Here is a 27159-nt window from a genome sequence, read left to right on the forward strand (position 1 = left end):
TTTGAAGGTCTGAAGAACAAACTCAGCCATTAAATTGAGCCCCCAGGCAATCACAACACTCCACTGTCCTCTGGAGTTGATCACAGACCACGAGGCCTGAGGCCATTGTCTGAGAACATGAAGACATATTCTCATTGTTTGGCCACATGGTTTAGGTCTTAGTAATTAGAGCAAGGGGCTCCTTATTCCTATTAATGAACTCAGGTCAGGCTACTCTGTCCACACATCTCAATGGGGTGTGAGATATGTTATAACACCTGGAAATGAAGCTGGTCCAGGTTGTGACTGATGTTTCTCTCCCTTTGTTCTTTATTTCCACAGAGGTGGAGCAGATTGAGGCCATAGCTAAGTTTGACTATGTGGGACGCACCCCCCGGGAGCTGTCCTTTAAGAAGGGTGCGTCGCTGCTGCTGTACCACCGCGCCTCTGAGGACTGGTGGGAGGGCCGGCACAATGGCGTGGACGGACTGATCCCACATCAGTACATAGTGGTGCAGGACCTGTGAGTAACAACCATTCATAAACATGAACATCAGCGATGGATGAAGAGCAGTTTGACAATAAATCTGCCAGACAGTAAATTATTCTGTCAGGCAGGCAGGAAACAGTCAGTCAGTTAATCAGATGTTTTATAAACCCGGGGAGTAATTTCAAGTGGCAGGTGTATCAAAAGCTTTCTCTTGTGTTTTGATGTCATTAGCCACACACCAATAACACTCATGGAAGATCCTCGACTGAAAATCACAAAGGCACAGATAAATCATTCAAATCATGCCTGATATGTTAGCTCAAAGACACTTCACTGACAATTGTACCTTTAGTGGTAACACATATTAATGAAATGTGGATTTGATGTCAGTCAATGAGGCAGAAGTAAAGATGCTAAAGAGAAGGCCAGAGCCTGCTTTAAGTTTACAACTCAAATGAATTCATTGAAAACACCCTCAGATAGTAATTCCCGGTACAAAAGTACGCAATCATTTTAAAGATGAGCCACTTGGTATACAGTTGGAGCTTTCTTGTGAAACTGTTCTCCACTTTCTCCTCCCTCCTTAATCCTCCACCTCCTCCTCCACCTCCTACCCCCCCCCCTCCTTCCTTTCTGCAGATGACTTTGTCAACCACTTTAGAAACAAGGTTGATGATATCCACTCCTCAGAACTATCCACTCCACAGAACTACCCTACGCCTTGACCTCTTTCTCCTCTCTCTCTCCAGATGAAATCCTGCGACTAGTGATGTTCGGCCGCCCAACGACCTGCCCACTTGACCTCATCCCCCCCTTCCCCTTTCCAGACAATCTCTGGAGACCTCCCATTCCTCTCTTCCTTCCTCAACTCCTCCCTTACAAATGGTTGCGTCCCTTCTGACTTCAAGATGGCCAGAGTTGCTCCCCTCAAGAAACTTGACCCCTCTGATGTCAAAAACGACAGACCAGTATCTCTTCTTTCTTTGCTTTCTAAAAAACAACGTCTGCTGTCTCTGACCAACTCTCTCGATATCGCTCTCAGAGTGATCTTCTTGACCCTAATCAGTCAAGGCCTCAAGGTGGACACCGTAAACCATCAGATCCTCAACCAAACCCTTGAGACCCTTTCAGGCGTCTCACTTGACAGGTCGTTCCTACCTGGCAGGTCATTTTTACCAGGGGGCATGGAGAGGATCTGTGTCTGCACCACGTGCTCTCACTACTGATGTCCCCTCGGTAGTGCTGAGCGATTAACAGAAAATGTTGTTGACCAACGTCAGTTCAATTACTTTAATTGCATTTAGTTTTTTTCGAAATCAAAAAGATTCACTAGATAGACCAAGTCAATAACTAAGTGGGATGCTGGGCTTGAAGGGAGTTTTCATTAAACAGATATTCAACCTAGTTCAGCGCAGAAACGTGGTAATTAACTACAATGACCATATTCAATTGTGCCTTTTTCTGTCTCGGACAGAGATGGATACACTTTTAAGCCTGTTACGTTAGGTTAGATAACCACAGACCGCATGAGAGAGGAGTGTACAGAACACCAATATGAGAGAGAGGGATAGAGACAGTTTGTGAAAGTATGCCTTGTTTACTTTGAAGAACTAGTAAAAATTGGTTTGTCAGACAGCTCTGCAGCATGCTAGCCTAGCTAAATAGGATGACTGAAGACAGTACAGTATTGGGAGCATGAGATCAAGTTGGCTGGCTGGCTGCTACTGCCTGAGCGGAGAGAAGATGATGACTTTAAGGAATGAAAAATAATAGTCACAAAATATAAACAAAAGTATTATACACAACTTAAATATTGTTTTAGTTCATAGTAGTTTCCTACTTGTCTTTTGATGTCTACCCGATTTGGGCCTGATCAGAGACAGTGGAATATTTTCAGTGTTTTGGCAATTTAATGTTCACTTTTTATGGCATTGGAATTTCCTTTTCATTATGCATTGAAACAATATTCCGTACCTGTCAGAAGTTTGGACACACTTACTAATTCAAGGGTTTTTTCTTTATTGCTACTATTTGATACATTGTAGAATAATAGTGAAGGCATCAAATCTATGAAATAACACATGGAATCATGTAGTAACCAAAAAAAGTAATAAACAAATCAAAATATATTTTATATTTGAGATTCTTCAAAGTAGCCACCCTTTTCCTTGATGACAGCTTTGCACATTCTTGGCATTCTCTCAACCAGCGGCATGAGGTAGTCACCTGGAATTGTTTTCCAATAGTCTTGACGGAGTTCCCACATATGCTGGCAACTTTTCCTTCACTCTGCGGTCCAACTCATCTCAAACCATCTCAATTGGGTTGAGGTCGGGTGATTGTGGAGGCCAGGTTATCTGATGCAGCACTCCATCCCTCTCCTTATTTGTCAAATAGCTCTTACACAGCCTAGAGGTGTGTTTTGGGTCATTGTCCTGTTTAAAAACAATTGATAGTCCCACTAATCGCAAACCAGACGGGATGGCGTATCGCTGCAGAATGCTGTGCTATCCATGCTGGTTAAGTGAGCCTTGAATTCTAAATAAATCACAGACAGTGTCACCAGCAAAGCACTCCCACACCATCACACCACCTCCTCCATGCTTCACGGTGGGACCCACACGTGCGGAGATCATCCATTCACCTACTCTGTCTTACAAAGACACAGCGGTTGGAAACAAAAATCTAAAATTTGGACTCATCAAACCAAAGGACAGATTTCCACTGGTGTAATGTCCATTGCTCGTGTTTCTTGGCCCAAGCAAGTCTCTTCTTATTGTTGGTTTTCTTTAGTAGTGGTTTCTTTGCAGTAATTTGACCATGAAGGCCTGATTCGTGAAGTCTCCTCCGAACAGTTGATGTTGAGATGTGTCTGTTACTTGAACTTATTTGGCTGCAATTTCTGAGGCTGGTAACTCTAATTAACTTATCCTCTGCAGCAGAGGTAACTCTGGATCTTCCTTTTCTGTGGCGGTCCTCACGAGAGCCAGTTTCATCATAGTGATTGATGGTTTTTGCAACTGTAATGTTTCATATTGACTGACCTTCATGTCTCAAGGTAATGATGGACTGTCGTTTCCCTTTGATTATTTGAGCTGTTCTTGCCATAATATAGACTTGGTCTTTTATCAAACAGGGCTATCTTCTGATACCACCCCTACCTTGTCACAACTCAACTGATTGGCTCAAATGCATTAAGAAGGAAAGAAATTCCACAAATTAACTTTTAACAAGGCACACCTGTAAATTGAAATGCATTCCTGGTGACTACCTCATGAAGCTGGTTGAGAGAATGCCAAGAGTGTGCAAAGCTGTCATCAAGGCAAAGGGCTACTTTGAAGAATCTCAAATATAAATATATTTTGATTTGTTTAACACTTTTTTGGTTACTACTTGATTCCATATGTTGTTATTTAATAGTTTTGCTGTCTTCACTATTATTCTACAATGTAAAAAACAGTCAAAATAAAGAAAAACCCTGAGTAGGTGTGTCCTAAGTTTTGACTGGTACTGTATATATATAAAAATATATACACACACACAGTGGGGAGAACAAGTATTTGATACACTGCCGATTTTGCAGGTTGTCCTACTTACAAAGCATGTAGAGGTCTGTCATTTTTATCATAGGTACACTTCAACTGTGAGAGACAGAATCTAAAACAAAAATCCAGAAAATCACATTTGTATGATTTTTAAGTAATTAATTAGCATTTTATTGCATGACATAAGTATTTGATACATCAGAAAAGCAGAACTTAATATTTGGTACAGAAACCTTTGTTTACAATTACAGAGATCATACGTTTCCTGTAGTTCTTGACCAGGTTTGCACACACTGCAGCAGGGATTTTGGCCCACTCCTCCCATACAGACCTTCTCCAGATCCTTCAGGTTCCGGGGCTGTCGCTGGGCAAAACGGACTTTCAGCTCCCTCCAAAGATTTTCTATTGGGTTCAGGTCTGGAGACTGGCTTGGCCACTCCAGGTCCTTGAGATGCTTCGTACGGAGCCACTCCTTAGTTGTCCTGGCTGTGTGTTTCGGGTCGTTGTCATGCTGGAAGACCCAGCCACGACCCATCTTCAATGCTCTTACTGAGGGAAGGAGGTTGTTGGCCAAGATTTCGCGATATATGGCCCCCATCCATCCTCCCCTCAATACGGTGCAGTCGTCCTGTCCCCTTTGCAGAAAAGCATCCCCAAAGAATGATGTTTCCACCTCCATGCTTCACGGTTGGGATGGTGTTCTTGGGGTTGAACTCATTGAACTCATCCTTCTATTTCCTCCAAACATGGCAGGTGGAGTTTAAGACCAGAAGGCTCTATTTTTGTCTCATCAGATCACATAACCTTCTCCCATTACTCCTCTGGGTCATCCAGATGGTCATTGGCAAACTTCAGACGGGCCTGGACATGCGCTGGCTTGAGCAGGGGGACCTTGCGTGCACTGCAGGATTTTAATCCATGACGGCGTAGTGTGTTACTAATGGTTTTCTTTGAGACTGTGGTCCCAGCTCTCTTCAGGTCATTGACCAGGTCCTGCTGTGTAGTTCTGGGCTGATCCCTCACCTTCCTCATGATCATTGATGCCCCACGAGGTGAGATCTTGCATGGAGCCTCAGACCGAGGGTGATTGACCGTCATCTTGAACTTCTTCCATTTTCTAATAATTGCGCCAACAGTTGTTGCCTTCTCACCAAGCTGCTTGCCTATGGTCCTGTAGCCCATCCCAGCCTTTTGTAGGTCTACAATTGTACCCCTAATGTCCTTACACAGCTCTCTGGTCTTGGCCATTGTGGAGAGGTTGGAGTCTGTTTGATTGAGTGTGTGGATAGGTGTATTTTATACAGGTAACGAGTTATATATATATATATATATATTGAAATTGAAAACCGTGATTATTTTGTAATAATCTAACCGAAATTACCTCAAAAAGCACTAATCGCTCAGCACCACCCCCAGGGCTCAGTTCTAGGCCCTCTCCTCTTTTCTCTGTACACCAAGTTTCTGCTCTGTCATATCCTCACATGGCCTTCCTATCATTGCTATGTGGATGACACTCAACTACTCTTCTCCTTACCCTCTTCTGACACCCAGGTGGCGACACGCATCTCTGCGTGCCTGGCAAACATCTCAGCTTGGATGTCGGCCCATCACCTCAAGTTCAGCCCCGACAAAACAGAACTGGTCTTTCTCTCAGGGAAGGCCTGTCCACTCCAAGAGCTCTCGATCACAGTTGACAACTCCACGGTGTCCCCCTTCCAGAGTGCAAAGGACCTTGGCATGACCCTGGACACCCTGTCGTTCTTTGCAAACATCAAAGCACTGACTCGCAGCTGCAGGCTCATAATCTAGGCACTTGTCATCTCCCATCTGGACCAGTAGTTCTCAAACTGTGGGGTGGTCGGCAAGGGTGGGGTCTTTAAAAATATATATATATTTATGAACTCAGTCCGGCTGTAAACTTACTCTTGAAAGTTGTAATAGCAGAATGCACAAGATGTCATTTCCAAATTGGGTAGTGAATCATCAGTTCTTCTTGTCATGTTAGTCATTGCATACCTTACATGCTGACCAGAGCGAGCGTGCAATCTCGCGCATGTTGATTTTGTCCACCTACACCAGACGCGATAAGGATACGCAGGTTGAAATATCAAAACGAACTCTGAACCAACTATATTAATTTAGGGTCTGGTGGAAAAGCATGAAACATTTATGGCACTTTAGTCAGCTAACTTGCTGTTGCTAGCTAATTTATCCTGGGATATTAACATTAGGTTGTTATTTGACCTGAAATGCACAACAATTAATCCACAGATAAAAGTGTAAACCAAGTTCGTTTCTAGTAATCTCCTCCTTCAGGCTTCTTCTTCGGACTTTATATGGCAGTTGGCAACCAACTCAGTTTCAATCTTTCCATCACCCACGTGGGTACATGCTCCTAAAAACCAATCAGGAGATGGGAGAGATGGGACTTGTAGCTCGTCATGCGTCACAAATTGAACCGAGTTTTATTTTAGCACCTGCTATGTAGACGCGCGTAAGCAGTGTGGGTGCAATGATTGAATAACATGTATGTGTACATTTATTTTGCAATATTCTCAAGCACGCGATGTACATTTAAAAAGAAAAGTATGGTATTGTTGTAATTTGTTTGTCACTCAAATATCACATGAATACACATTATACATGGCAATATGTATAGAATTGCAAGAAAATGTACTTTAAAACTGCCTAATGTTCTTTGCACCCCATGACAAAATGTGTAGAATTGCAGGAAATACACTTTATACCTGCAGAATTCTCTCCATCAATAAGAGGGGTGTGAACAGTTTGTGTCATGAACAGTGCTTGTGCCCATAGAAATAGACGTGGCGCGTGCATGCAGGGGGGGTGCTGGATGTTCCCCAATGCTGGAAGGGGGGCCCTGAGAGAAAACATTTGGGAACCCCTGGTTTAGACTACTACAACGCTCTGTTCGCTGGGCTCCCCTCTTGTACCATCAAACTCTGCAGCCCATGTCACCCCACTCCTCCGCACACTGCACTTGCTTCCAGTTGAAGCTCACATCGTCTTCAAGACCCTGGTGCTTGCTTACAGAGCAGCAAGAGGAACTGCCCCTCCATACCTTCAGGCTATTCTCAAATCCTACATCCCAACCCGAGCACTCTGTTCCGCGACCTCTTGTCTCTTGGCCCTTCCACCCCTACGGGAGGGCAGTTCCCGCTCAGCCCAGTCAAAGCTCTTTTCTGTCTTGGTTAAATAACTCTTGCGGTGTCCCCAAATAACCCCAAATAATAATAATAATAATACTTATAATGCTGATAATAATAAAAAGAAAGGCACTTGTCTTTTCCTACTAGCACTGACTTTGCTGATGAAAATTACCTTTATACGATTCTTATGTGTTGTTGTCTCACCTTAAGATGAATGCACTAATTGTAAGTCGCTCTGGATAAGAGCATCTGCTAAATGACTAAAATGTCTGAAATGACTAATCATTGCTGGTGTCTGTTTAATGAATCCATTTGGATGTTGAGTGGGCAGTAAGGCCAGAGTCTCATATTGCTACTTTTTGTGTTAGGAGGAATACATTGGAATGATCAATGTTCAAAAGGAGGGGCTCCAGAACTGTCTGGAACAGATAAACTGACTGCAGATTGAAAACCAGAGCCCTGTGTAAATATGGACCAATTAGTTTGAATAAACAGCAGTTCAAGATCTCTACCAACTGTATGAATAATGTTCATTCTCTCGCTCTCCTCGCAGGGATGATGCGTTCTCGGATAATCTCAGTCAGAAGGCGGACAGCGAGGCGAGCAGTGGACCACTACTGGATGACAAGGCCTCATTCAAAAACGACGTTCCATCACCGTGTGAACACTCCCCGGACTCCAACTTTGGAGGAGTCATGGGGAGGTGGGTAACGACTGACAAGGACCACATATTGAAATGTAGCCCTTCTCGTTCTAGTCTCAATGTTTAACTCACTCTGGGTTACTTAAATGCAGAAATATAAGATCAGTTTAAAACCTCTCCAAATGCTAATCTTAACCATTTATGGAGTAAATAGTCAATGTTTCAAACTGACCGTAGATCAGTGTCAAGGGCCAACCTAATCCTACTCTGTGTGACTGTGATGTCATCTCTCTCCTCAGGGTGCGGCTACCTTCTGACGGGGCCGCCACCCCTCGACGCCACAGTGGAGAGACCCACAGCCCTCCTCGGGGCACTGACACACCCCCGCGGGCCGCAGCCTGTCCCAGCAGCCCCCACAAGGTGGCAGTTAGCAGGAGCCACATGGAAAGCCCAGAGAAGAGGCGCCTGGGAACATTTGGCAGCGCGGGCAGCATCAACTACGCTGACAGGAAAGCCTATCCTGAGGGCCACCCCCTGAGGCCTGTAGCAGGGGCCACACGCCACAGTAGCCTGGGGGACCACAAGTCACTGGGGGCTGAGACACTGGCAGAGGTATGGACCTTATTTCCTATCAGCCCCAGGTTCTAAAGTATTACCTCGGCCCAAAATAACTGCAAAAGCTCTTTTCCCCATGTCCTGTAGCCTTATCAGTCATAGAACTCAGACAATATGGAATATGGAATATGGAATGGAATCAATAGTGGTGCGCAAGTGATACTTTGTGTGGCCTACGAAAACGATAGCTATTTGTCTGACCTTCCCGAAATATCACATAGCAGAGCCAATCAGAGAATATGAATTCCCTAGAGACCAGAGTGAAATGCTTTTCATGGCGATGCTGAAATGAAGTAAATTACACAGAGTACTAATGATCCTTCATATCGGCAGCACAAGCCCAGCGCTGGATACATGGAAAATGAATAGAGACACAGAGGCAGCTTTCGAAATGGCAGAGCTATGATCAGTGCAGCTAATGATAGTGGTCTCCTATCAGAGCCCTATTTCAGACTGAGCCCATGTTGATGACCCTGCACTGTCAGGGCCTGACTAAACCCAGTCTTTGATCTTTAATTATTCTCCACTCATCAATGAATCTGTTATTCAGACAGAGGGAGTGTGTGTGGGATTTAGAGAGGGAGTGTATGTGTCTGTGTGTGATTGTGACAGTGGTACTGAGTGTGCAGCGGGGATATTATTTTCTTCATTTGGTGCTGTTGGGCTGTACTGTGTGAGGAGAGGGAACAGAGAGCGGCTACTAGAGAGGCTAGTTAGAGAGCCGCTGGTGTCTGGAAGAACAGAGCGAGATGTGATGTCCTGCTGTACTGTGTGTGTGTGTGTGTGTGTGTGTGTGTGTGTGTGTGTGTGTGTGTGTGTGTGTGTGTGTGTGTGTGTGTGTGTGTGTGTGTGTGTGTGTGTGTGTGTGTGTGTGTGTGTGTGTGTGTGTGTGTGTGTGTGTGTGTGTGTGTGTGTGTCTGGGTGAAGCAGCCCCGACTTAGTGTAAATGTCAGAGACAGTCTGCAACTCCAAGAAAGAGCTACAGTACCAGTCAAATGTTTGGACACACCTACTCATTTCAGGGTTTTTCTTTATTTTTACTGTTTTCTACATTGTAGAATAATACTGAAGACAGCAAAACTATGAAATAACAACATACAGAATCATGTAGTAACCAAAAAAGTGTTAAACAAATCAAAATATATTTTATATGTCAGATTCTTCAAAGTAGCCACCCTTTGCCTTGATGACAGCTTTGCACACTCTTGGCATTCTCTCAACCAGCTTCATGAGGTGGTCAACTGGAATGCATTTCAATTAACAGGCGTGCCTTGTTAAAAGATCATTTGTGGATTTTTTTCCCTTAATGTGTTTGAGCCAATCAGTTGTGTTGTGACAAGGTAGGGGTGGAATAGAGAAGATAGCCCTGTTTGGTAAAAGACCAAGTCCATATTATGGCTTGCCAACAGCTCAAATAAGCAAAAAGAAACGACAGTCCATCATTACTTTAAGACATGAAGGTCAGTCAAATTGGAAAATGTCAAGATCTTTGAAAGTTTCTTCAAGTGCAGTCGCATAAACCATCAAGAGTTATGATGAAACTGGCTCTCATGAGGACCGCCACAGGAAAGCAAGACCCAAATAATTGCTATTTTCAACCATACAATGACCCAAAATACACCTCCAGTCTGTGTAAGGGCTATTTGACCAAGAAGGAGAGTGATGGAGTGCTGCATCAGATGACCTGGCCTCCACAATCACCCGACCCCAACCCAATTGAGATGGTTTGGGATAAGTTGGACTGCAGGGTGAAGGAAAAGCATCCAACAAGTACTCAGCATATGTGGGAACTCCTTCAAGACCGTTGGAAAAAATACTCCAGGTGAAGCTGGTTGAGAGAATGCCAAGAGTGTGCAAAGCTGTCCTCAAGGCAAAGCATGGCTACTTTGAAGAATCGAAAATATATTTTGATTGGTTTAACACTTTTTTTGGTTACTACATGATTCCATATGTGTTATTTCATAGTTTTGATGTCTTTACTATTATTCTACAATGTAGAAAATAGCAAAAATTATGAGTAGGTGTTTCCAAACTTTTGTCTGGTACTGTACATCACGAGAATGGAGCTGAATTCAGAAAGAAAACACCACATGTACGTTTGACCATTTATTTGAAAAGATAACAGTGCACGTCTTGGCGTTGGGGCTCTGTTCCTTAAGGTTAGCGCACTGTCAGAGCGAAGCTTCATATGAAGATGATAATACAACTACAGGCAGTGAGCACGATATCCTATATCAAATACCCCAAAGGCGGAAACACACAGCCCGTGCAGGTAGAGGCTGAGGTGGTGGTGGGATATCAAAAACAGCAAGCATAGGGAGTAACAGCTAGTTACAGCAGCAATGCAGCAAGACACACCAACGCATGTGAGCGCGTGACATCTGGTATTGAGGAAGCATGTGTAAAACTGGTCGACTTAAATGGACCGCGTGCAATTAAAGTATGAATCCAGTTAGTGCAAAATCTGCTAATGCAATCAGCTGATGCCACCACACTCGACTTTCCCTTCTGACCTGGCTATGCTTTATTAAAAATATAATATTTTCTGTGTGTTTTGTGTATGTCAGGACATAAAGAAGACCATGACCACGGCCCTACATGAGCTGCGTGAACTGGAGCGCCAGAACACGGCCAAGCAGGCTCCAGACGTGGTGCTGGACACCCTGGACACCACCATGAAGAACCCTGTAAACTCCGAGCCTGGCAGCCCCCTCCACACCATCATGATCCGCGACCCAGACGCCGCCATGCGCCGCAGCAGCAGTTCCACCTCTGAGATGATGAGCACCTTTAAGCCCACCCTGTCAGCCCGTCTGGCCGGAGCCCAGCTGCGCCCCCCGCCCATGAGGCCCGTCCGCCCGCCCCCCACCGGGCACCGCTCCTCAAGCTCCAGTTCCTCTGGGGTGGGAAGCCCTGCTGTCACGCCCACCGAGAAGATCTTCCCCAACAGCACTGCCACGGCTAGCTCTGCAGCCAATGCAGCTAACGCAGCCGGGGACAAGTCCGGCACCATGTAGCTCTGAGGGAGAATTAGGGTTGTCATGTTGCAACTGTTTGACACAGAGGAAAGCCGATAGAAATGGGACGATGCGTTGTTGATGTGTTCTCTGAGAACCGTTTGGGATGTTTCCTTCCTCATTTTGGGTTTGACTTTATTTCTTGAATTCAGGAAGCTCCTGGAGTGAGCCTGAGTTGCCATGGTGATGGCAGGCAGAGAAGCTGTAGGGCTTTGCCTATCAACACAAGTCTCTGTGAAGCTTGATTTAAAACCAGATGTGAAAATAATGAATAAAATCACCTCTAAGTAAAACGTATTTTTTTATTTTTCGTTTTTTACCTCAAAATTAGAAGTATGTGGCCAGGTCCGGCTTTTTAGTGATTCATTGACTGCAAAACGTGAAGAAGTACTTGTGGAATTTTCGCATTGGTTTTCATCCTGCACTGGTTGTCCAGATGATGTCTCATCCCTTGCTGGTGGATTGGACACTCACCAATAAGGTGTCTCATCCCTTTCTCTCTGGATCGGACACTGTCTACCAGCCTGTGTCTAAGAGACTGCAACCAAGATGGTCACCGGCCTTTTGGCTGTAAATAAAGACTTACTTGAAGTTGTTATGCCTTTTTGTTTGTACTGTAGTATAAGGAATGTTCAACAAAGTAACACCATAGCAACATTGTACGTATACGTATGCGTATATGAGATGCGGAAACTGAACCAATATACCAACTCAATGTAAGAAACCTAACCTGTGGTAAACATGTAGTTGAAACTATATAGTTTCTGTATTTTTTTTATTTTTATGGTATAAATGTTGTACAGGCCCAGACAGAACAAGCAAGGAGATGTGAATGGCATTGTCAAAAAACAAACATACAAAAGAGTCAACCTGCAAACAAAGACAACACATCAAAGGTTTCTGCTTCCTTTGTGTTGTTTTCATAATTTCCTGCTTGAACACACGTACTCAACACGGCACTGAGGGTCATGGGGATGTCAACATCATACCACACATTGTATTTATGAGTGAAAATTCCATTTGGATCCTGACATTCTCTCTATTATTCATATTTAAGACGGTAGAAGGAGTGTAATTATAGCATTGTTTTTGCCACAGTAAGGTTTTGAACCCACTTTTATTTTGTAATACTGTGAGAATACTGTTGACCGTGGCCCCTTACCCCATAGTCCCTCATTGTTCCAACAGCTCTAGAAAACTACACGGTAACCTGTGTGAAGTCGGTCCACAACCAGACTGACTGATTTTGGTTACCAGGCTGATGTTGGGTGTTCTAGTGGCCAGTCCTGAGCACTGTTTGGACTGAGCCTGACGCTTCTCTAAGTTGGATGAGAGCTCACAGACTCGGTCCAAATCTGTCAGCTTCCATCCACTACAGTCCAACAGGCTTCCCCTGTGAGCCCTGTGTGGCATGGATGGTGGAGATACCCATACAAAATAGGAACTCATCTGATCCAAATACCCATACAACTTTGTGCCCATGAAAGCTCTTGGGACACACATTTTTACATTCACATTTTAGCAGATGTTCTTATCCAGCGCAATTAGGGTTAAGTGCCTTGCTCAAGGGCACATCAACAGATTTTTCAACTAGTCGGCTCGGGATTTGAATCAGTGGCCTTTCAGTTACCGGCCCGACTCTCTTAACCGCTAGGCTACCGGCCGCCCAAATCAGATTTCATACTGTACACGTTGCCATCTTTAAAGCAACCTCTTGCCTGTTCGAGTCTGATTTATGTCATGCTTTTAACATGCAAAATATGCTGGAAAGTACTGTTACAATATTCCTTTTAATCTAAAATGTGATACCTTACCTAGACAACTCCAGTGATGCTTGAGCAGTTAGCGGTAAATGTGGTGAAATAATAACAGCAGCACAGTGGTCTTACCTCCCTTACCTCTTCTCCCCCGCGGGTATAACATCCTGACTGTCATGTCCCGGTGTCTCATTCCACCACTTCTTGTTTTCAGTCCTTCAGCAAGGAAATGTGAGCACGTACTGGCCTATACTGTAGCTGCCATGTTGAATGATATCCTGTGCTGGCCCAAGCCCGCTCCTGCCACTCTGCTCAGTCATACAGTTGTGTGGTTGGACTGCCTTGTATACGGCATGCCCTGCTCTGCATCTTTTATGCTGTACCATTCGACTCATACAATATGACAATTCAACGATGGCTGTTTGCGGAGTCTTTCCTCTGTGAAACACACCATTGACTTATAGCGTAGTCATGGGGGTGGGCTACTATATCCTATTAGTCTAACCTTTTTGGAATATGAGAATACCTGTTGTCACTAACATGTAGCAGTATTGTGTGGGCAATGGAATTGAATTGTCAGCTAAGGTAGATTTTAAAAAATCTGATTTAGCAGCATGAATCTCAGGCTGTGATTCCATTATCAATCATATCAGCATCATTCAGTCACTGTTGTAATGTGTACAGATCTTGATTTCATACACAGTTTACTATGAGATACATACTTTCATTTGAAAAACGTGTCATCCCTGTCTGTAGTTTGGCAACCCTGCCCTCCTCTGTCCATTACACGGTCCCCTGGTTAGATTCTAGCCTACATGCAGGGCACACAGGGACATGGAAAGCAACCAAAGTTATACACTTCCACCATCTGTTGGTCATATATGGTATTGCTTAAAGTACAAATACACTGTGGATAATTGTCTGGTATGTGTGAACTCAGATGGACAGACCTTTCCAACAGGAGAATAATGGGCAAAGAATTAGATGATGAAAACAAATGCATTTCAATTCATTCTGTGTATTTTATTAAAAATAAATAAGTCATACGGTTTTAATAAGAAAATCAATTAAGAACATTAAACTAAGAGGGTGCTCTCTGTCGAGAGGAGCTGTCACCAACAACGAAATCATGTTTTTTTCCTACAGGAATTACATAACATTTTTCTTAACCACATTTCTCATCAGTAAAACTGAAGCGTACATTCAAGTACATTTTTTCTCAAACATACATAAGCTATATTTTCAAAGATAAACATTTAAAGTCTGCGGTTTGCTTTATTTGCAAAGGTAAGATTAACATCTTTATGTACAACCAGACTGTTCACGTTTAAATGATTTTTGTAAATGTGTATTTTGTTTATTTATACCTCTTGTCTTAAATTAGTATTTTTAAAGTGCCTTTTGTGCACATCATTTGTTTTTAATGAACTTGTTCAATTACTTTTTTAAACTATATGGTATGTTGTCAGTCATGTTTGGTATAAACTTTTATCATATTTTCCCTTCAGTGTTACATCACACACATCATTTCATCTGAGGAATATGTGAAAACAAGAATGATGTAAATATGTACTGTACACTTTGCTATAGAGGAATTGCTACTCTCCAGATATCTACCTACAGAATGACTGAAATGTAGTATTTACTTGTAGAATGTATTACCTAATATGCTCCAGGTGATTCATGGAAGGGTAATAGATTTATGAAGAAGACTACTGTACACTCAACAGTAATTTCATATTTTTTCAGTTCTCTCTTATACTGATCATCCTCCTTCATAGCTCAAGCATCATTGCGTTGTTGTAGGCAACAGTGGAGTCTGTCAATATATCCTAGCTCCTCTACTTGCACGGTTTATAAGACACTTGGTGCACTCTCTTTCCTCTCTAAGCTCTATGTGATTTCTGGAATGTATGCTAAAAATAGGTCATGTCTTTTGTATGTTGGATAAGATAACAATGCTTACAAAGTGGCATTCAGAGACCGGCTGAGTGGCTGAGTGCCTATATTGGTTAGTGTGAGTTGTTGTCATACTGTTTACCCTCTTTTCTCGCTCTCTCTCTCTCTTTAACACGTGTCTAGTGATGCTGTCTGTTCATGAGTGTCTGATTGGTTGAATCCCTTGTGATGTAATGGATGTTGAGAACCCTTATGTCCAAATAAAAACAAATGTTTCCCTCTAATGTTGACCTTTTCTGACTGTTTTATCCAGCAGGTCAAATGAATTAACTATACTAGCAAATACAAACGCCCATACCTTGACTAATAGCCTTGTTGATCAATTACCTTGGTGTCTGCAGACGTGCATGAATCTCTATGAATTGGTATGCTAATAGACGGGTAATACGTAACCAATTCTGCAATTTTTGTATATTGTACCATGTCGATGCTCAGCTATCTTACAGTGTCTGTGTAAATAGACCAGCTAGCTCACCTCTGTACAGGGAGATCAAGCCCCAAACTTCTTATGACTGAGACTGCAGTTCCATCTGAGGCCACATGATGGAGAAACTACGGCACAAAACTACTGCTGTGCTAGTTGCCGGAAATTCAGGGAGAGGCGATCTGAGTGTGGTGGAGTGCAGTGCAGACATGAGCTGTACAATTAGTTTACAATATGTGACCTTTGAGGTTGATTATTATGTGTTAAAATAAATATAAATATATAAGTATAAAGTTAGATCAGCAATATATCAGTCAACAACCAACCATTCACGCATGAAATGGAGAATTCAATTTGTTCCAGCCCAGAGCCTTTTAATCATCAGAGACAAGACAAAAGCCCTGTTTATACCTGGTTCAAAAATGCATGCTTTTTCCTGATATTGTCCACATTCTGATTGTGCCCACATATTCAGACAGGTGTATATGATTAAAAGATGCATTGTGATCTGATTGTGATGTGATCTTCTTGACCACCTCTTGGAGGTAGTCAGGCACACATTGTGTAGACACATATGGATGGTGAAACCATCATTATCCTATTAAAAATCATTGACAGGTGGAACCATTTACTCATGGCGTCAATGTGTCTTAAAATCTGTCATATAATTTGCATACAGAGAGGGATCAGGAAATCTGGTCACAATGCAGACACAGTGGATGGATATCGACACATTTTTATACCATATTTTAAAAAAGTGAGGCACAATCAGAATGTGGACAAGGACAAAGGATGCATGTTAGCAGCAGGTATAAACAAGTCTTATCACACATTAAATTATGCTCACATATTAGAGCACTGAGGAAGTAACACTATTTTTGCCCACATTAAAGGTGTGTTATTGACTAGCTTTTATGCTTCTTTTCTTTAGAGTTAACCTAGAGTCTATTGACACACTGGTGCATCAATCTAAGTAACATAATAAAGAAATCCCCATCAAAGTCCGTCAATTTAAGCAGGAGATATATTTGTGCATGGGCTGTTTCTCAAACCACCGCTTCTGCCAATGTCGCTCTTCCGCACTGCAGTGGAAGGTGTCTTGAGATACATCTGTGTTGGTCAGATTATGAGACATCCCAAAAATCTGTCTCCTCACAAAAACATCTGTAGCGTCCGACCAGTTTGGCCTAAAAAGGTAAATAACTGTAACCCTAATCCTTTATGTAAAGAGGAGACTTTGGTGGTGTTCTCTGTTTTGCTCTACGACTCCCACACCTGTCATTTGTACTCGTCTGAAGGTAACCGACACCATACCCCCCCTTCCCCTCCCAAATGGGTTAAATATGTGTGAAAGAAGAATATATATATATATATAGGACACACACTTCAAAACTTTTTTCCTTATGATTTCCTTTTGGACTGTCTTTTTTGCCATTATGAATGTTATTCAATGTGTTTCTACAGGCTATAATTATATAGGCCAAATGCAATACTTTATTTATTATTATTCATCTTAAAATGGTCATACACTACACGACCAGGGGTATATTGACACCTGCTCATCAAACGTCTCATTCCTAAAATCATGGGCGTTAATATGGAGTTGGCCCCTCCTTTGCTGCTATAACAGCCTCCACTCTTCTCCAATCTTTCCACTAGATGTTGGAACATTGCTGCGGGGACTTCCATTCAGCCACAAGAGCATAAGTGAGGTCAGGCACCGATGTTGGGCAATTAGGCCTGACTTGCATCCGCCAAACCCAGATTTGTCTGTCGCACTGCCAGATGGTGAAGTGTGATTCATCACTCCAGAGAATGCATTTCCACTGCTCCAAAGTCCAATGGTGGTGAGCTTTACACCACTCCAGACGACACTTGGTATTGCGCATGGTGATCTTAGGCTTGCGAGTGGCTGCTCGGCCATTAAAACCCATTTCATTAAACTTCCCGACGAACAGTTCTTGTGCTGAAGTTGCTTCCAGAGGCAGTTTAGAACCCGGTAGTGAATGTTGCAACCAAGGACAGATGATTTTTAAGCGCTACGGGCTTCAGCACTCAGCGTTCCCGTTCTGGCAGCTTGTGTGGCCTACCACATCGTGGCTGAGCCGTTGTTGCTCCTATACTTTTCCACTTAACAATAACAGCACTTACAGCACTGAAATTTGACGAACTGACTTGGAAAAGTGGCATTCTATGACGGTGCCACATTGAAAGTCACTGAGCTCTTCTGTAAGGCTATTCTACTGCCAATGTTTGTCTATGCGATTGCATGGCGGTGTGCTCAATTTTATACACCTGTCACAACAGGTGTGGCTGATTGCCGAAACCACTCATTTGAAGGGGTGTCCACATACTTTATGTATATATTGTATCATGGATCAGACTTTTAGAAGTTAAGTTCATAACAACCTTCTACTAATCACCATATTATAAATAGTTTGAAGTGAGTTGTTGCAGCAGTTATAATTCTGATCAGATTAGTCAGTTGGATGGCCATTGTTAGTCTTTATTGTTATATTCATCGTGTTCTGCCAGACTAGATTCCTAATTCATCTGTGTCACGTTCTGACCATCGTTCGTGTGTGTTTTCCTTGAAAACCGTTACAGAATCACCCACCACAACAGGACCAAGCGGCGTGGTAACGGGCAACAGCAGCAGCAGGAGAAGAGACAGGTGCAGCAGGAGCAGCAGCAGCAGCAAAGGCAGCAGCAGGAGAAGCAACATAGACAGCAGCAGCAGTGGGAGAGGCTGCACTATTTGGAGAAATGGACTTGGGAGGAGATCCTTGACGGGAAAGGACCCTGGGCAGAGCCAGGGGAATATTGCCGCCCCAAAGCCGAGCTGGAGGCAGCGAAGGCAGAGAGGCGGCATTATGAGGAGCTACTACGGCAGAGCGGCTGGAAGCCCGAGAGGTACCCCCAAAAATGTATTGGGGGGGGGCACAGGGAGAGTGTGGCAGAGTTTACCGTAAGGAGCCATGGATGTTATCGGAGCTATCGGCGAAGCTGAGGGCTGAGTCTGAGAGGGTCGAGGAGTTATTGGACAGAATGGAGGAGAGTGAACGGATGGGAGATGAGGAGACACTCGAGGAGGTGTTAATAGAATTGGGGGAGTGTGAAGAGAGAGAGCAGTTGATTTGGCGTAGTATGCAAGGCATTCGCCCTGAGGTGTGTGTCCCCAGCCCGGTACCACCAGTGCCGGCACCCCGCACCAGGCTGTCTCTCCGTCCCATCAACACAGGTGCTCCCGCCTGTCCGGCGCTACCAGAGTTTCCGCCCCTCAGTCCAGAGGCGCCAGAGCCCCTCAGTCCGGAGGCGCCAGAGCCCCTCAGTCCAGAGACGCCAGAGCCCCTCAGTCCGGAGGCGCCAGAGCCCCTCAGTCCAGAGGTGCCAGAGCCCCTCAGTCCAGAGGCGCCAGAGCCCCTCAGTCCAGAGGCGCCAGAGCCCCTCAGTCCAGAGGCGCCGGAGCTTCTCTGTCCAGCGCGGCCAGAGCCTTCCTCCTCTCCAGTGCAGCCGGGGTCTCCCGCCTGTCCGGCGCTGCCAGAGCTCCTGCCCCTCATTCCAAAGTGCCAGAGCCCCTCTGTCCAGTACTGCCAGAGCCTTCCTCTCCAGCTCCGCCTGAGCTACCCGTCTGCCCAGCGCCGTCTGAGCTACCCGTTTGCCCAGCGCCGTCTGAGCTACCCGTTTGCCCAGCGCCGTCTGAGCTACCCGTCTGCCCAGCGCCTCCAGTCTGCCCAGCGCCGCCAGTGTCGCCAGTCTGCCCAGCGCCGCAAGTGCCGCCAGTCTGCCCAGCGCCGCCAGTGCCGCCAGTCTGCCCAGCGTCGCCAGTGCCGCCAGTTTGTCCAGTGCCACCAATCAGCCAGGAGCAGCCAGTGCCGCCAGTCAGCCAGGAGCCGCCAGTGCCGCCAGTCTGCCAGGAGCCGCCAGTGCCGCCAGTCAGCCAGGATACACCAGTCAGCCAGGATCTGCCAGAACTGCCAGTCTGCCAGGATCCGCCAGTCTGCCAGGATCCGCCAGTCAGCCAGGTTCCGCCAGTGCCGTCAGTCAGCCAGGATACGCCAGTCAGCCAGGATCTGCCAGAACTGCCAGTCTGCCAGGATCCGCCAGTCTGCCAGGATCCACCAGTCAGCCAGGATCCGCCAGAACTGCCATTCAGCCAGGACCCGCCATTCAGCCAGGATCCGCCATTCAGCCAGGACCCGCCATTCAGCCAGGATCCGCCATTCAGCCAGGACCCACCATTCAGCCAGGATCCGCCAGTCAGCCACCAGCTGACCATCGTTCGTGTGTGTTTGCCTTGTTTTAGTGTTGGTCAGGACGTGAGCTGGGTGGGCATTCTATGTTGTGTGTCTGGTTTGTCTATTTCTATGTTTGGCCTGATATGGTTCTCAATCAGAGGCAGGTGTTAGTCATTGTCTCTGATTGGGAACCATATTTAGGTAGCCTGTTTTGTGTTGGGTTTTGTGGGTGATTGTTCCTGTCTCTGTGTTTGCAACAGATAGGGCTGTTTTGGTTTTCACGTTTCTCGTTTTGTAGATTGTTCATGTGTAGTTGCTTTATTAAAGTACCATGAATAGAAACCACGCTGCGTTTTGGTCCGCCTCTCCTTCACCACAAGAAAACCGTTACAATCTGACCATGTAGCTCGGAACCAATGATTTTTTATTAAATTAATTAAAAAAGGTACCAACAAACGCACAAATTATGTTTTAATATACTGAACAAAAATATTAACGCAACATGCAACAATTTACAGTTCAGTTCATATGAGGAAATCCTTCAATTGACATAAATTCATTAGGCCCTAATCTATGGATTTCACATGACTGGAAATACAGATACTGTATGCATCTGTTGGTCACAGATACCTTTAAAAAAATATGGGCCTTACAATCGGCCTCAGGATCTCGTCATGATATTTTTGGGCATTCACATTGCATTCAATAAAATGCAATTGTGTTCGTTGTCCATAGCTTATGCCCGCCCGCCCTCCCTCCCTCCCGCCCATACCACAACCCCACCACCACTGTTCACAATGTTGACATGAGCAATCCGCTCACTCCCCCACAACACTATACACGTGGTCTGCGGTTGTGAGGCCGGTTGGACGTACTACCAAATTCTCTAAAACGACATTGGAGGTGGCTTATAGTAGAGAAATTAACATTCAATTATCTGGCAACAGCGGCGGTGTACATTCCTGCAGTCAGCATGCCAATTGCACCCTCCCTCAAAACTTGAGACATCTGTGGTATTGTGTTGTGTGACAAAACATTTTAGAGTGGCCTTTTATTGTCCCCAGCACAAGTTGTAACTCTGTAATGATCATGCTGTTTACTCAGCTCATTGATATGCCACACTTGTCAGGTGGATGGATTATCTTGGCCAAGGGACGTAAACAAATTTGAACACGACATTTGAGAAAAATAATATTTTTGTGCATATGGAACACTTAAGGGATCTATTATTTCCACACGTGGGACCAACACCTTATCTGTTGCATTTATATTTTTGCTTAGTGTTTAGTGTAATTATACAAACTACTTTGATAGTACCAGTGCTTGTTGGGATGAGCGAGTTGAAAACCCAGTGGAAGTGGCTGATAAGGTTCAAACTAGGTGTGGATTACTGTAAAGAATTGTTCAAAGCCTTGGGTTAGTAAGTAAAGTAAAGTAATCATTTCTCTCTCCAGAGATATTGGTGTTCACTGTGACAATTGTAGCATCAGGAGGATGCCGGGGAACCGGGAAATTCAACCCTTGCAACTTAAAAGGGCTATATTCAATTCATATCACGGAAGTTCAGCTTTATAGCGTGATTGAAATTTAAAGGCAATGTTCCTGTGTTAGCGAAGACACTGCATTTGTAGGCTCAATCAGAAATAACCTTTACATTTATATTACGCAATCTGTAACGCTTCATCGATACAGAATGAATAGAGCCCTTAAAGCGGCAATCAGCGGTTGAAACAATAACACATCATTTACCCCACCCATGTTTTGGTAACAAGCTGAGGGCTGGAGCTGGATTAATGTAACCACTCTCAAATGCACAGACAGAGCTACGGATGCAAGGACTGACCATCCATGACAGTGTTACTCACTATGTTTTGTACAGGGGCCACTTTGGGTTGAGACAATCATTCAGAGGGCCGCACACATCTTTCATTTGTTCTACTTTTTTCCCGAATATTATCAATTATTAATGGAGAGCAAATTCAGAATAATAGAGCACATGCAATTGATTTTATGTACAGCACATCACAAATATATACCTACACCCATCAAATAGGCTACATCTCATGTATAAGACCCATATTAAGGGTTACCTCTGTAGTTGGATGAGCGAAAATGTCCCTTCTGCTCCTTGACTGAATTTATTCTAAACATATAGTCCGTTGTTGCTATCCAGGTGTGCATTGGTCAGTCTTTTTCTCTGTTTTTGTTTCCCAGTATTCATTGTTGAAAATGTTGCTTCACATGAATAAGTGCTGACAAAAAATAATGTCACCTTTTGCACACACTGCTTCAGAAGTGGATACTCTGTGTCTGACACAAGGCTCTAGAAATGAGTAACACCTGATCGTAGTTCAGCTTGCAATGTGTCATTTGCCTGCAGCTCCATTATCTCACTCTCTATTCCAGCACTGTCAGGACACCGGGCTGTGATGACTGGGGTCAGAGATCACACTATCTCACTCTCTATTCCAGCACTGTCAGGACACCGGGCTGTGATGACTGGGGTCAGAGATGACACTATCTCACTCTCTATTCCAGCACTGTCAGGACACCGGGCTGTGATGACTGGGGTCAGAGATGACACTATCTCACTCTCTATTCCAGCACTGTCAGGACACCGGGCTGTGATGACTGGGGTCAGAGACACTGGCACATGAAAGGGGTTCTCAATAAAGTTGAACAAATCCTTGTACTCCATGATATCCTTAAATCTTGACTCAAACTCCAACTTCAACTCTTTCAACACACGCACAAATGCATCATAGCTAAAATGTTGAAGTATGTCTGGGTTGGATGTGGTGACTGCTCTGAGTTTTGGGAAATGAACAAATTCTCTGTCAGGTATGAACAGTGTGGTGTTTTTATTTTGCCCGGAGCTTTAGCTTTCCCTTGGAGTTAGAGATTCACCGTGTTCAGGTGGCAGGTGATGTCAGTTAAAAAAGCCAGCTTTAATATCCACTGTGGATCGTCCAGCTCTGGCTCCTGAGGGAGAGAGAGAAATCTTTCCAAAACTCTGCCATGAGACAGCCATCTCACCTCATTGTGAAATATCAGTAATCAGTTACTTAGCGATGTCCTCACCGATGTCTTCTATGCGTCTTGTTATGGTCGAGTCCCTTAACTTTCTTTAAAATAGCTTCCTTGTTTGTGAAATCAGCATACAATATTTAGGCTGAGGACAATTTAAAAAAAAAATGTTTTTTTTGACAATTTCCGTGTCTGCGAAGGCCTTCTCATATCAATCTCATAGGTTGTCTCTGTCATTTTCTCTGCAACAGTGCTGTACATCATTTGTTGTTGACCTTTGTGCTGTCCTTTGAGTTGCGCTATTTTGTTGTTTCTGAGGTTGCTTTGTGGCGGATATGATTCGTCAATGTGGGCATGGTGTGACTGGAAATGTTGCTCTAAATGTGCTTGTTTGAAACAATTGACTGCCTGCTGGAAAATAAGACAACGTGAGCTAGTCCCATCATGCAGTACAAAAAAATACATGTCTGTCCATTTCTCTTGGAACTTTCTGTGTTCTTGAATCAATCGTATCCTTCTCTTAGCCACGTTAGTTACGTTAGCTACGTTAGCAAGCTGCATTTCGGCGCCGCCATCTTCCTGATTTTCTTGGATATCCGGTGGTTGTTCGTTCATAGCTTTCACATTGTTCTCCAGCTCTTCCCCTCATTTTCAATAGATTTACGTTTATTCTTTACAATAAATTGATATATGTCGACCAGACTGAAACATGAGCTAGTAGCAAACTGATGTGTGTCAGTCCACGCAATGAGTACCACTGATCCACGATATAAAAATTATAATTTTAACCAGGTTTAGAGGCTATATAGTGTTTGTTTACATTTACTTTGTTTATACATTTTTTTGTAAAACAAGCCTTTATTTGGGTTCTGATGGGGTACGATAGTTGAACTCATCTCGTGAGACATTTATATTCTTAATAAATCAATGTGAGTGACTGGTTGCCGGGAAGTCAGGCGCAGGGGAGCAGAGATGGGTGATAACAGGAGAACTTTAATATACACCCTGGCCCAAAGGCACAGGCGAGGCAGCACAAAGCACAACCACGGTAACATGAAACGGATTAAACAAAACAAACCTAGCACAAGCCAGCCTGTAGCGTAACCCTACACAAAGAACAATTCCACACACAGACATGGGGGGAACAGAGGGTAATATACATTTAGTCTGATGAGGGAATGTGAACCAGGTGTGTGGGAAAACAAAATGAAAATGAAAATGAAAGATGGAGCAGCGATGGCTAGAAAACCGGCGAGGTCGACCACCGAACGCCGCGCGAACAAGGAGAGGGACCGACTTCGGCGGAAGTCGTGACACAATGGGTACATATCGTTCATTTATCAGTCGAAAAATGGATGTAGCAAATGCAGATTTCACCTTTACCTTCCCTTCCTGATCCTTCCTGTAGGGCGATTGACATCCATTCACAAAACCCAATTAAGTAAGATCAAAACATGATATAGTGTGTGCTAATTACCTCCTTAGTTGAGAGAGAGAAAGAAAGAGAGATCAAGGAGGAAGTAGCTTGTTATCAGACACAGTCCCATGGATGCAGCAGTCACAAATGCTTCTCAGCAGAGCCAAATTCAGTGTGAACCCCGACTGTATATGGGAAGAGAATGGCCCCACAGGCCTCCAGAGGGTAGAGGATGTTCAAAACGTCCAGATTGGTGGAAAGGGGACAAGTAAACTCAGGTCACAAATCATATTGAGATGGTTCCTGATACCCTCTCTTACTGTAGAGAGTAGAGACTATAGACAGATGATTCAGGAGAGAATAGAGGGACATAACATCCCACATAATGTAGGAAAACATAACCATCAACCCCACCGCATTAATATAATTGTGTAGGAAAGGCAAGGAGAACAAGTCAATAAATCAGAATAATTGCGAAGATAAGAAAGAGAGCGTACAATGAAACAGCTAACAGAGGGCACTGTCGATAAATCCTGCAAAGCCCATTCTCCTGTCACACTGCATTTCTATCAAACTGTTTGTGGTCCCACACAAGCATACAAATAAAGCACATTCTCAGGGACATTTACTGTAGGTTTATCTCTGTTTTCCAAAGTCTTGTGTTTATACCCCTAAAAGGAACTGTGCGTGTTCTTTGCATTCTTTGAACAAGGTTTGCTTTATATTTACTTCTACTTTCTTCAAACTTTGTTAAAGACAAAGTTTCAAGAATTTGCATGAAGGTGATATGGTTTTTGGAATACAGTTGAAGTCGGAATTTTACATACACCTTAGCCAAATACATTTTGTCAGGACCCGGTTACGAACCCGGGTCTCCGGAGTGAGAAACAGTCACTTAACCAACTGAGCCACGAATAGTCGGCAGAACCCAGAAGATGAGGCAGACACAGCAGTACTTGAGACGGTGTATTTAATGAAGTAAAAAGTGAAGTTCTTCAGGAAAACATGTAACTTCACAACCTCAAAAGGAATTCCACAAGAACAAAGGTAATCCTCCAAGACAAAAAGGTAAATCCACAAGGTGGAAGGTAAAGCACAAAAAGCCTCAAAAGATACTCAAAAACAAACAAACAAGAACAAAAAACAGAATTCCACAAGAGAGTCCACCGGGATCAACAAGAGTTCACAGAATACTAGGGCTGGGTGCTAACATACAAACACAGAGCAAAGAACTGAGGAAAACAAAGGGTTTAAATACAATCAGGGGAAACGAGGCACAGGTGCAAATAATAATGGGGATCAAGGGAAAACAAAAGGTCAAAAGGCACAATGGGGGCATCTAGTGACCAAAAACCGGAACAACCCTGGCCAAATCCTGACACATTTAAAATCAGTTTTTCACAATTCCTGACATTTAATCCTATAATTCTTTTCCTGTCTTAGGTCAGTTAGGATCACCACTTTATTTTAAGAATGTGAAAATGCTCGAATAATAGTAGAGATAATGATTTAGTTAAACTTTTATATATTTCGTCACATAACCAGTGGGTCAGAAGTTTACATACACTCAATTAGTATTTGGTAGCATTGCCTTTAAACTGTTTAACATGGGTCAAACATTTTAGGGAGTCTTCCAAAAGCTTCCCACAATTAGTTGGGTGAATTTTGGCCCCTTCCTCCTGACAAGAGCTAGTGTAACTGATTCAGGTTTGTAGGCCTCCTTGCTCGCACACGCTTTTTCAGATCTGCCCACACATTTTCTACAGGATTGAGGTCAAGGCTTTGTGATAGCCACTCCAATACCTTGACTTTGTTGTCCTTAAGCCATTTTGCCACAACTTCAGAAGCTGGCTTTTTTATGGTGGTTTTGGAGCAGTGGCCTCTTCCTTGCTGAGCGGCCTTTCAGGTTATGTCGATATTGGACTCATTTTACTGTGGATATAGATCATTTTTGGTTTCCTCCAGCATCTTCACAAGGTCCTTTGCTGTTGTTCTACGATTGGATTGCAATTTTTGCACCAACGTGCGTTCATCTCTAGGAGACAGAACGCGTTTCCTTCATGAGCGGTATGACGGCTGCGTGGTCCCATGGTGTTCATACTTGCGTACTATTGTTTGTACAGATGAACGTGGTACCTTCAGGCATTTGGAAATTGCGCCCAAGGATGAACTAGACTTGTGGGGGTCTACAATATTTTTCTGAGGTCTTGGCTGATTTCTTTTGATTTTCCCATGATGTCAAGCAAAGAGGAACTGCGTTTGAAGGTAGGCCTTGAAATGCATCCACAGGTACACCTCCAATTGAATCAAATGATGTCAATTAGCCTATCAGAAGCTTCTAAAGCCATGACATCATTTTCGGGGATTTTCCAAGCTGTTTAAGGCACAGTCAACTAGTGTATGTAAACTTCTGACACACTGGAATTGTGATGCAGTGAATTATAAGTGAAATAATCTGTCTGTAAACAATTGTTGGAAAAATTATCCATGTAATGGACAAAGTAGAGGTCCTAACCGACTTGCTAAAACTATAGTTTATTAACAAGAAATGTATGGAGTGGTTGAAAAACAAGATTTTAATGACTCCAACCTAAGTGTATGTAAACTTCCAACTTCAACTGTATCTATATGTAATCAGAATGTAATTGTACAATGTATTACAATGGGTCAAATATCTGTAAGTTTACTGTTAACAATGCCGACACTGGGGAACCTGGTAATTTTACTTATGGTATTGTTTTGGAAAAATTCTTACACTCAAAGTCTATCTTAAATTAATCATTGTTTATTATCAGCACGCTGGAGAGGTTCCAACCAACTCAATGCACCATAGTACACATGTCAATCAGGAGCTCTCTCTGGGAAGACCCAGCAGTTG

At 43.7% G+C, this 27159-nt stretch overlaps 1 protein-coding gene across 3 annotated transcripts in view; it reads left to right on the forward strand.

Moving 5' to 3' along the window:
• Positions 1-15399, forward strand: part of LOC124003048 (SLIT-ROBO Rho GTPase-activating protein 3-like) — a 133783-nt gene extending 118384 nt beyond the window's left edge. For all 3 annotated transcript variants that reach the window (XM_046311036.1, XM_046311037.1, XM_046311038.1), the window contains 4 exons: positions 322-502; positions 7738-7887; positions 8127-8439; positions 11010-15399. In XM_046311036.1, coding sequence (XP_046166992.1) covers positions 322-502; positions 7738-7887; positions 8127-8439; positions 11010-11459 — 1094 coding nt within the window. In that variant the 3' untranslated portion in view covers positions 11460-15399. The remainder of the gene's footprint in view (positions 1-321; positions 503-7737; positions 7888-8126; positions 8440-11009) is intronic.
• Positions 15400-27159: the final 11760 nt, after the last annotated feature.

This window comes from Oncorhynchus gorbuscha, linkage group LG18, assembly GCF_021184085.1.
Source record: "Oncorhynchus gorbuscha isolate QuinsamMale2020 ecotype Even-year linkage group LG18, OgorEven_v1.0, whole genome shotgun sequence".
Lineage (NCBI taxonomy): Eukaryota > Metazoa > Chordata > Actinopteri > Salmoniformes > Salmonidae > Oncorhynchus > Oncorhynchus gorbuscha.